This window comes from Morus notabilis, unplaced genomic scaffold (assembly GCF_000414095.1).
Source record: "Morus notabilis unplaced genomic scaffold, ASM41409v2 Scaffold1199, whole genome shotgun sequence".
NCBI classification, from domain to species: domain Eukaryota; kingdom Viridiplantae; phylum Streptophyta; class Magnoliopsida; order Rosales; family Moraceae; genus Morus; species Morus notabilis.
Window position 1 is genome coordinate 306,765 of NW_010366673.1, and position 12,431 is coordinate 319,195.

The following is a 12,431-nucleotide window of genomic DNA, read 5'->3' on the forward strand; positions in this document are numbered from 1 at the left end:
ATCGAGCTCCACGTCACCGACCTCTGCCCCGGGGCATGACAACTCCTGTCACTTCCAGATGAGCTATTGCCACCACTGATCATTTCTCCACTAATCTGCCCCTGATTACGATTTCTTCTACCACTCCATTGTGGCCCGCCTGAAGCAGAAGGTCTACTTGAAACAGAAACTCGACCAGCTGCTTCCTTGGTTTGATGATAGGCTAGATTATCTTGTTCCACACTTGTAGCAGTAGCCACTAAGTCTCAAAAATTTTGAATTCTTAGAGCCACCAATGGTTTCCTTACTGAATTCTTAAAACCCTTCTCAAATTTGAGACTCTTTAAATGCTCAGACTCCACTAGAGATGGTGCAAACCGGGATAAGTCATTGAATTTGGCCTCGTATTCCTTTACTGACATATCTCCCTGTTGCAATGACATAAACTCCATTGCCCTTTCATCCCCATAACTCTGAGGGAAGTATTGCTCATTAAAGAGGACCTCAAACTACTCCCAGGTCATTCCTGTAATATCTTGCCTTCTCCTCACCTGCTTCCACCAAGTGCTTGCTTGGCCTTCTAGCTTATAGACCGCGAATTCCATCCAATACTCCAACGGTATTCCCATGGTGTTTAGGTGTTGAACTATAGAGTCAAAATAGTATTCCGCTTCCTGGGGTCCTCCCTCACTATTAAATGTGGGGATAGGTCGACGTCAAAATTTATGAAAATAACTCTGCTTCCTATCCTCGGTCGGTCGCTCATTCTAAGCTCAAGTGGCCATTCCTTAGAAAGCAGCATACATGGCATCCGTGAATTCTTGATTCTGTGGTGCCGGTTGGTTAACAGATCTACGACGCGGCGGCATCTCCTTTAACTAAAAAGAAACCAGACTATTTAGTAGATTCCTAATGTCATACATTTATGTACAATCCTATGGTTTCTAAACCTAAGGCTCTGATACCACTCTGTGACGCCCCGAAGCCGGGGTTAGTGACGTGCAGGCTCGTTTAGAAGTTAAACGTGATTAAGAAAGTAATTAAACATTTATAATCATAATAATCAAAATCAAAAGGAAGATATTAAAGAAATTCCAAAAGAGCCCCACATTTAGTAGAAAATAAACGACAAGAAAATTACGGGGTCGCCTGCACTTTCTGATTACAAGAGGTTAAAACTTGAGCCTCTAACATCGTTCAGGGCTTCACCCACAGGATATGCAGTATTATACATACATAAACATGTAAATAACATTACAGACATCAACCACAGTCTAGAAATCCAAAGTTCAGAGTTTACAAAATTTACAATTCTTACATTTTCTCACAAGGATGAAGAACACAATCCTCTCTTAATCGGATGGTACCAACTAACTCAGCTACTCCGCACTGCTCCTAGAGTCACTTGGGAGGGGTTAATATTTATAAAACAGATAAAACTTGAGCGAAAGGCCCAGTAGGATGTATTTTAAAATAAGCTTTGTAAAGAAGTAAATAAACGAAGGAACAAGTAAATAGATGAATAAATAAATAAAAGTAGACATTCAGTTCCAACAGAACAGCTGGAAGCTCACATCCTTTTTTTGAAAGGAATATAAACTGAAAATTCTGTATTACAGGCATCAGCAAGTAATTCATCCTCTGATGTATTACTTACACAACCACAAGCACAAGCCTTAACACCACCGTAGTGGCCCAGTCTGGGTTTCAGGTTCTACCCCTAAGGATACACTCTCCATATCCTATCTAGGCCATCAGCCGGTTTACCGATTCGCAAGATCTTTTATCTTAAGAAATCATTCATTAAACTTTCTGAAATAATTCATTATAATTCCAATAGCTAAAGTCAAGCTATTGTTTTGAAAATGCTTTTCTTTCACAACCATGCTCTTTCTTTAAAACATTTGCATGGCCAAAACTCTTTTGGAAACAGGCTATCAGAGAAAAAGGATAAGAAATCCTACCTCTCAAGTGCCAAACCTGTGGCTAACATTGTGCTTTCCTAGCCTCCACTTCCTCAAAGCGTTCAGTTTGACTCATCAACTATCATTGATACAAAACAACACTTTAGGATCCAATTCTCATTCTTGAAGCAATTCAATCCCAATTATATCCTTCGATTTCCTATTAGTGTGCCTTAATTCAATTACCGGTTTCATAAATCATTTCATGTTTCAAATCATCATTCTAAGGGTTTTAAGCTCAAAACAGTGGTTAACAATGCTAATCCATCTACTCTAGATCCCTAAATGAAGCTAATTTACGTTCTCTTCGAAAATCGGGGTCAAAACAGGGTTTTCAAGAAAAAAAAGGACAAACCCCGGGTACACCGGTCGACTGGTGACAGAGATGTGCAACACCACCGGTCGACCGGTGGTGTGCAATTCGGTCGACCGCATAGGTCGACCTGGTGGAGTGCAATTCGGTCGACCGGTGAGATCAGTGCAGGATGGCCAACATGGCCGAACCGAAGAAAATCAACACAAAACCTGCAATTTTGAGTTCAAATGCGAAAATATTTCAAGGGGAAACAACCAAATCTAGGTTCTAGTTACTAAATCAAGTCCATAGAACCAAAGATCCCCAATTTCTACCATGATTTTACTCAAAATCCATGAAAATCTATTTCGAACCAAAAATAGGTTTTCTAGTCTGAAAATCCGAGATGCAAGAGAAGTTTTTCATAAATCTTACCTCAAATTCTTCTCTTGACGTTGAAAACTCATTGAAATTCTTCTTTGGTTCAAAATCCGGTTAATTTAAGAGAGAAAGAAAGGGTGAGAATGAGAGTGAGAGAGAGTGAGAGTGAAACGACAAGGAAGGAGAGAGAGAGAGAGAGAGAGAGAGAGAGAGAGAGAGAGAGAGAGAGAGAGAGAGAGAGAGAGAAGAGGAGAGAGAGAGAGAGAGAGAGAGAGAGAGAGAAAAAGAGAGAGAGAGAGAGAGAGAGAGAGAGAGTGCACGGGAAAAGAGAGGAAAAAGGAAGAAAAAGAAAAAGGAAAAGAAAAGAAAAAGTAAAGAGAAACTAGTGTCACAATATTTAAAATGGCAATCGAGAAAATGCGTATACACACACATCTGGGGTAAAAATATAAATACTGAGAATATTTAAATTCCTTGGAATTATTTAAATATATACGTCAAAAACATTTAATAGCAAAATTATTTAATTAAATCATATTAGGCACACTAATAAATCTTAATTACCTTAATGATCTCGTTTAATTTCTCGATGTGTTATAAATTATTATAAAAATTAAAAAATTAACATGAATAAATAAAAATGGTTATCATTTAAAATTATGCATTTATTTATAATTTTTTTTACTAAAAGCAAAAAATTAATGACTAGCATATTTATACTCAGTTAATTACTAAGGCCTCATTTATTTTGTTCACTCAAGTTGAAAACTTCAGCTACAAAATAAATGATGTGAGAAAATATTATAGTAAAAAATTAAATTTAAATTTTATATAAAAAAATGCTATAGTAAAAACTTAAATTGTAACCCAAACAAACAAAACAAACCGAGCTTGCCTAAAACTAGTTTCCATGCACGTCCGCTTCAATCCTACTATTAGAAAATGATGAGCATTTCAAAGAAAATAACATTAAAATGGTAATGTATATTTTAAAAAGTTACAGTGTCCATCTTCAGTATCATAATTAATTAAAGTTTCTTTTGATTTTAATGTATTTAGTAATTTTGTAAATGGATTTTTTTGCTTTCGCTCTTATTAAAATAAACATGACAATTTCATTGAAAACCCACCAAATTGCTATAATACAGCATCACTCTTAAAATTAATTTATAGTTTTCTATAAAACGAAAGCGCCTTAAAATTATTTAGCTAACAACCAACGAAATGCTTTCCTCTCCTTCTCTTCACCACCCTCCTCCCCACAGAACTCATCATCGCCGCTCATCATCATCATCATCATCCAATTCTTCTCCTGATCATCTCCTTCCTCTTCTCCACACCTTCAACTCTCCATTTGAGCTCAAACAACTCCATACCCACCTCCTCAAAACCTCTTCACCTCTCTCTCTCCTCCCTCTCCCCCACGTCGCCGCCGTCTGCTCTCTCTCTCCTCCCGCCACTTTCACCTACGCTCGGCAAATCTTCCGACGCATCGACTGCGGAGACTCGGAGATTGTCCTCTGGAACTCGTGTCTCAAAACCTTCGCCGAAGGTGATTGCCCAAAAGATGTAATTTCTCTTTTTAAACGGCTGCGGGAGTTTGATGTTTTTCCCGACAGTTTCACACTCTCGTTCGTTCTGAAGGCGTGCTTGCGCTTGTCGGATGTTAGGAATGGGAGAATCGTTCATGGGTATGTGGAGAAACTTGGGTTTGGTTGGAATTTGTTTTTGCAGAACTCGATTGTTCATTTGTACGCTGAATGTGGAGAAATGGGGGATGCCCGGTTGATGTTTGAAAAAATGCCGCAGAGAGATATTGTTGCGTGGAATATTATGATGACCCAGTTGATAAAAAGGGATGACGTTGAACAAGCCTATGGCTTGTTTGCTGAAATGCCTGAAAGAAATGTCAGGTCGTGGACGTTGATGATTGCCGGTTTTGTTCGGTGTGGGAAGCCAAAGGAGGCCGCTAATCTGTTCTTGGAGATGGAGAAGGCTGGTATTAAGCCAAATGAGGCGACTGTGGTGGCAGTTCTTGCGGCTTGCGCTGATCTAGGGGACTTGTTTTTAGGCAGGAGGATTCATGAGTACTCGAACCAAAGCAGTTTTGGAAGCAATGTGCGTGTTTCCAATACTTTGATTGACCTGTACGTTAAATGCGGATGCTTGGAGGATGCTCGAGGAGTTTTCGATAAGATGGAAGAACGGACGGTTGTTTCATGGTCCGCGATGATCGCAGGGCTTGCCATGCACGGTAAAGCCGAGGAAGCATTGAAGCTTTTCACTTCAATGACTCAAGTTGGCGTGAAGCCTAATGGGGTCACCTTCATAGGCCTCTTGCACGCTTGCAGCCACATGGGGTTGGTAGACCAAGGTCGGAAATTTTTCGCGAGCATGACTCAGGATTATAGCATAGTCCCTAGAATCGAGCATTATGGTTGTATGGTTGATCTTCTCAGCCGCGCAGGGCTGCTCCAAGAGGCTCATGAGTTCATAAAGAACATGCCAATTGACCCGAATGGTGTTGTGTGGGGGGCACTTCTTGGTGGATGCAAAGTTCACAAGAACATTGTATTGGCTGAAGAAGCAATTAGACACCTTGCAGTACTGGATCCGCTTAACGATGGATACTATGTGGTTTTATCAAACATCTACGCCGAAGCAGAGCGGTGGGAAGACGTCGCAAGAGTTAGGAAGTTGATGAGAGAGCGAGGTGTAAAGAAGACGCCGGGGTGGAGCACGATCACAGTAGATGGGACGGTTCACGAGTTTGTCGCCGGGGATGAGAGCCATCCTCAAGCTGTGGAGATATTTCGGATGTGGGGAAAGCTACTTGAGAAAATGAAGGAAAAAGGGTATGTGCCCAAGACATCAGTTGTTCTTTTAGACATGGAGGAAGGCGAGAAGGAGAAGTTTTTGTACCGTCACAGCGAGAAATTAGCACTGGTTTTTGGATTGATGAACACGGAATCTGAAACCCCGATTCGGATAATGAAGAATCTTCGAGTTTGTGAGGATTGTCATGCAGCTTTCAAGCTACTATCAGCAATTGTTGGTAGAGAGATAGTTGTGCGTGATAGAAATAGGTTCCATTGTTTCAAGGATGGTTCTTGTGCCTGCAGGGATTACTGGTAGTAAGATCTAATGGATCAGGAAAGAGAAAATGTACTCTATTTAAAACCATTTTGAAAGAAATTACATTATACCGTACAATGTTTCTCCCAAGGATGTTTTGTAAATATTTACTTTTTCCAAAATATGTTATTTATTACAATTACACTTCAAAAAAAGAAAGAAAAAAAAAAACCTAAAACCTAGTGAAATTAGTGTTCAAAGAAAGCCCATAACTTACTAGCCCAACTCTAAAAGTAGAAGCCCAAAGATTGATAAACCAAAACGACCAAAACTTTTTGGAGAGAAAGAGAGAAATATGTTAAGACTTGAGATGAATTAAAATTAATAGGTCAATAGTTTACATAAGTTAATAAATAGGTAAAATTACGGTTTTCGTCCATAACTTGTCTGGTTATAAACCATAACTTGACAAGTTATTGTCCATAATTCACGGTTTTTGTCCATAACTTATCTAGCTATAAACCATAACTTGACAAGTTTGTCCATAACTTATTTGGTTATGAACCATAACTTGATAAGTTATGGCCTATTAATTTCTATAACTAAAAATTAACCTATATACTTCCTTAAGCTTTTCATATTGGCTTATTTTCTACTATTTTCCTACTTTCTAGAACATCAACATCCCCCACGAAACATATTACAATCTGTATAGGAAAAAGGGAAACAGTGGTAAATAATATATTTTTTAAAACTAAATTGAGTAAATAATAAATTTTAAAATTATTTGAAATAAATAGTAATTTATAGAGTAAATTAATCATTTACATAGTAAATGGTAAATAATTCATTTTTATAATTGGTAAAAAATAATTTACGTGATAAAAATTCTTTATTTATATGGAGAAAAAATTTTTACTTGGCGAAAAAAAAATTTACGTGAAAAGATATTTTTATTAGTCCTAAATGAACTATTTACGTAGTAAATAACTCATTTATAGAGAAATATTTTAGCCTTAAAAAATAGACATTTAGATGCCAATTTAAAATTAGTTTATAATACTTTCAAAGATCACCTTTTAAAGACATTATGATGAAACAAATTTTTTGTATCCAAAAGTTATTAGAGACAAATAAGGGACGTTGAGAGACATAAAATTATACTTTCAAAGATCACCTTTTAAAGAAAGATATCCGAAATTTTTTGTATCCGAAAGTAGTTTTTGCCATAGGGAATATTGGATTGGCTCATATGTGGAGAAACTATTTAAACAAAATAAATTAGAGTAGTTGAAAGTACCACTAAGGAAAAAACATATGTAAATAAAGAGGTATTTGAGAACAATTACTTTAATATGTCATAATTAAAAATGTAAAATTTTAAAAGAGCCATGAAAAGAGAAGCAAAAAAAGGACTTTGATCAAAAGAAGTATTGCTTTGGTCGAAACTATAAAATAATAGAAGATACATTGACTATTCTTATTTAAATGGGATGTATTTGCGCAAAATCATTTTAATAGGGACGAATGAAAAGAAAAATCATAAAATTAAAAATAAATAGGGAAAAAATATAAGAAAAGGAAGAAAAAAAGATCAGAAACAAACATTGATCTACGTAGGAAGGACTATAGAGAATGAATAGCAGTATGAGACCATACTATTCGAACAACAACCGAGCATCCACCATCTCATTCTCCCAACACGAAGCGTGCGAATGGAACAAGAGAATGAAACTCTAGGAAATCAATATAATCTTATCATACTATAATCTTACCATGTCGTATCATACTCTTGTATTTATCACATAACCTCATATCATACACTATTATGAACTAATCGTCTACAATAAATTGTAGCATAATATTATTATGTCATAAGAAGGTGCATAACTTATCACATACTCAATGCACTAGTATCCTAACATGCACGTACTAATGAGCTCGTGGGACTGCCCTATTTCGGCTGATGCTCATTCATGTGGCTGTCCTAGACTCCAGGCCAATGAGTCTAAGAAATCGTACACACGAACCTCACGTATCATTTAACAAATTGGAGTCAGCTTGCAGGAGTTTACCACTAGTTATATGTAGCTTGCCTATCACACCAGAGCCGCAATCCATTGGCATTCACATAAGCAGTAACGTAGGTATTCACAGGATTTTATCTATTCTTGCCCGGCTAAGGATCAGAAAATTCGACACCGTGACTAAATCACATATTCAAAGACCGCTAAAGTCATCGTTGTTAGAAATGGTGTCCTAAAAGCATGAGATGTAATAGGATATTTATTATTTATTTAATAAAAGAATTTATTCAATATTTCATGTGCATATATTAATGAATATTTTATGAATATCAATGAAAATTTCATGATTGTTTATGTGACCTTAAATATTATATATAAGTGTTATATGAGGGAGAATAATATTTATATATAATTGTAATGTCTGGGAAAAATCCAATAGTTAATAAGTAGAATTAATTAAGGATTTTTCACAATTACGTTAATTAATTAATGATTTTCTATAATTTACGTTAGCTAAGCTAATTATCTCTAATCAGTACAAATTTTATCTGTGTAGAGAAAATCTTTGAAGATAAGATCAAAGGATAAGATAGTTATTAAAATTATAAGATGCTTCACTTTTTCTCTCCTCTCACTTTCTCTCTCTTCTTCTCATTCACTCTCCCTCTCCTCTCCCACATCACTCTCGTTTTCTTCTCCACGCCAACCACAATCTCCAATAGAGATTTCGGCATTGTTTCTTGACACCTCCCTCACTATCATAAAGCTCTTAACGAGTTGAGCATTTTGACAGGTCACACGACCTCCAACTCCGCTGAAATAGGCTGCACTTGCCGGCCGAAGTTTTGGAAACAACCGAAACTTTTGATCGCGATATCTCCTCCGTCCGACCTTTGATCGAGGTGATTCTGGTCCCTATGGACTCAGAGCAGTGAGACAAAGAAAACTCATCCTTTTTCACAGCTCAATTTTGGCCAGAGCACTACCGTCCGTGGTGGTCTGAATCCTGCCACCGCAGTTACCATTTTTTTCCCTCCGGGCAGCCGTGGGTGTCACCTCCCTCACCATTAGACTCAAAGTTTATAGATAAGTCGATCCCGACTAGTAGTCACCTCCATCGTCTCCATTTGGTCAGAAAACAAAGCTAATGCCGCCATCGAGGAGGTAAGGGTTGGTTTCAATGATCCAACCATTGGATTGATGTGTTTATGGTGTCAAAACACTCATAAGATAATGGGTAAGAAAACTCGTTAACCAATTTTAAGATTTCACGACTAGAAATGTGAGATTTGAGTTGCCAAATTTTACTGACGTTGCTGGTTCTAATCTATACTGTTGGAGGTCAAATTTTGTGAAATTGACCGCACCAATGACTCAGAAGGGTCAATTTAGTTGGGTAGGACCGAAGTCCGCTGCGGAAAAACCCTCCAGGAGCCTCCGCCGCCATACACCACCGAACACCGCCACTGTACGCCGCCGTACACTACCACCGCCACAGCCAGATTCTGGCGAAGTGTCGTTTCTCAGATTACCGACCTCCGTTTGACGATCCGGGACCATATCCCGGCTTGTTTCGACATATTGAATGCAATGGTGACCTCCATTCGTGCTAATTCCACTCTGGTTAAAAGTTAACCAGTACGAGCGCACACGGTTTGAGATAAAATAAAATGGAGTTGCTAAAGCTCAAAAACAAGAAAGAATACCATATCCTGACTCATTTTAACGTGCTGAACGAAATGGTGGCCTCCGTTCAACCAAATACAATTTTGATAAAATTAGTCCGATACCGATTGCACACGGATCGAGGTGAATCGAACAGAAATTAGTCCTTCTAATAGAAATTGTAAATGTTTACGATCCTTAATAAAAAGGATAAACGTGTTCTAAGAAAGCATTTAATTCTTTTATGACTATGCTGAAAAAATAGCATACGAAAGGTTAATCTCACTGTCTGAATGGGTGTTTATTTACAGAACTTAGCAGTAAAGGATAGAAGATCTGGACAAATAGAGAATTATGCTATAATTAGATATCAAGTAAGTATCTGTAGCACTTCTTATCTATAACACAAATAAACTCACTTTTCTATGTGCACAAAAATTATGCATATTGTAAGTACTAGTAGTTTATGTTACATCACGGTCGAGGAATCGACCATTCTCTCAGACGATGAGCGCCGAGCATTCCCAGTTGATAATGGGTTGCTGGCATCAAGGAAGCCGCTGTAGCTAGAGTGCCCTTGGACGTCGAGAGGCCACACAGGATAACAGACGTCGAGCACCACGCTCGACTTATGGTGGCCACTATGTCGAGGCAGCAGGTCCAGTCAAATCCATCAACGGTCTTGTCAACTCAGGGAAGGAGGTACTATTCCAACTGCTACTGTCGAAGTCAGGAAATAAGGTAGTCAGTAAGATAGATTAGCCTGACTTTCTGAGATTGTCATGATGAAAATGCACCTACGCAATCCCAAAATCCAGGGATAGAAGATGGCTTCCTCCTCGGAAAATGCAGAAGAGATGATCACATGTAAAGGCCTATAAATATAGCCAAGAAAACCCATTGAAGGGTTAGACACTATTTCATTGCTTCAAGAAAGCTTGTAATCCCAGAAAATATTAGTGCATTCACAAGTGGACTAGGCCAAGAAATCTTGCCGAACCATTATAATTCCTTGTCTTCTTTACATTATTTCATGGACTTTATCTCTAATTAACCCGTGAGTGATTATCGTGAGTATCTTTGGAGAGTTAATCACGAGTTGTCAGAAAATCACCGTCAATAGTTTATTTATATCTATGACACAAACAAACTTATTCTTCCGTGTTGCACAGAATTGTGCATATTTCATCATGAATGAATGTTCGAATAAGAATGGTGTTTCTTGAATGATGTATGATGCTATGAATGTTTCAAGATGTATGATGCTATGAATGTACTTATGGACTTTAATTAGTAGTAGAATTTCAATGTGTGAAAAGTCCGGGTCAAAGTAAGACTCAAAGTTTTACGAAAATTCAAACATTCACAAAAAGTCAAATTTCATAGGAAATGGATAGAAATGCATAAAGATGCATAACAAGATTAAAATTATTGTCATACGAAGAAAAGATGACAGTAAAATGACGTATAAACAAATGATGAATAAATAAAGATCACAAACGATAAGAAATTAATAATATTGTTTGTACCAGCCTTCACAAGGAAGGGTTATTATGATTATGAATGAAATGAAACCGTGAGTGAGTTAGTTTTGGTTAGCTACCCTACTCCTCACTAGTTATGCGCGCAACGATACAACAGGACGGGGCCCATAAGTAGTAAAAGACATGAAATTGTAATATGGCAACTGTTCCACGTGAGAGAGTGAACATCGTAAAGAAGTACGAAATGAAAAGAAAATATGATATGACCAACGTTCCACAAGAGAGAATGGAAGTTGTAAAGAAGTATGCAATGAAAGAAAAGAAAACGTAATACGAAGGTCATTTAGAATGTTAGAAAAGAATACGAACGACACAAGAATGAACGTTAATTGAAGCATGAAATACGAACGACATAAGAATGAAAATTAATTGAAGTACAAAATAAGAAAAGATGAAACATAATACGAAAGGTGTTCTATTTAACATCTTTCAAAACACGCAAAGATGTGTGATGTGAATGCACATATGGGTGTGCATTATTGTATGCTTTTATTATGACCTACTGCTACTTACTGAGCGAAAGCTCATTACGTTTGTTCGTGTTGTAGAAAGCTCAGGTAAGGCATCGGCTCCCTGAAACCTGTATGTTAGGCATACAGAAAAGGATGAAGCAGTGGGATGTGGGCATGTGGGTAATGGGATCTACAGGCAATTGGTAGACACTGCAAAGTGTTTTAAGTAGACCATATTTATGGATATGGTTAAGTTATGTAATGTAAGTAAAGATCACAGGACTATGATCAGGCTATGCTTAGCAACCTCAAGTCGCAAAGTACTTTTATGTACTCATGATGCTATGATGCAAAAGATAATTTAAGGTTATGTCCGCACGAAGGAAAAAAATGTAGCTAAATATTCATAGCTATAAGAAGTTGATATTAAGGCATAAGGTAGGTACGTGCGTAGGTTTGACGATCAAAAGTAAGGGTCATCATAGTTGGTATCAGAGTAATATTTTGCTACCCACCCAGCATCTGATTTTACACTGCCTAAGTAAGTCATTATTTCTTTTGGATGTAGAATTTAGTGTGTGAATTTTTGTTCAATAAAGACCATTTCTTAGGTCATGTAGTCTCAAAAGATGATATATTGATGGATCCAATGAAGATTGAAGCAATAAGTAACTGGCCCACACTAAGAAATGTGACGGAGATTCGTAGTTTCCTTGGTTTGGCCAATATCCTATCATCCTACTCCACATCGTTACACATCTTCTTCGCCACAGTCTAAGTACGTTGAATTAAATTTATGTTAAGTGGATTACGGTATATAATAAGTAATGTCTTTTACGTAACAACATAGTCGGGCGATTGACATGTCAATATGGCTTGAATGTCTTCTCATGGTCGAATGTCGAGCCTAGTCCTCATGACGCATCAAATTATAGGATGCCAAATTAGATGTCAAATTTTTAGATGAGCAAGACAACATCAGAAATTGCGTGATCGTGTGAACCAACACTTCGAGATGAATGACGCTCGGATTACGAGTCTAGACGATG

At 37.5% G+C, this 12,431-nt stretch overlaps 1 protein-coding gene across 1 annotated transcript; it reads left to right on the top strand.

Moving 5' to 3' along the window:
- Nucleotides 1-3,828: 3,828 nt before the first annotated feature.
- Nucleotides 3,829-5,839, top strand: LOC21398007 (pentatricopeptide repeat-containing protein At4g21065). Its single transcript, XM_010110992.2, has one exon. The coding sequence runs from the start codon at nucleotides 3,844-3,846 to the stop codon at nucleotides 5,752-5,754; it is 1,911 nt and encodes a 636-aa protein (XP_010109294.1). The 5' UTR covers nucleotides 3,829-3,843; the 3' UTR covers nucleotides 5,755-5,839.
- The last annotated feature ends 6,592 nt before the right edge of the window (nucleotides 5,840-12,431 follow it).

Excerpts from the sequence above, each read along its gene's own strand:
- LOC21398007 (XM_010110992.2), top strand. The coding sequence starts at position 3,844 with ATGCTTTCCTCTCCTTCTCTTCACCACCCTCCTCCCCACAGAACTCAT.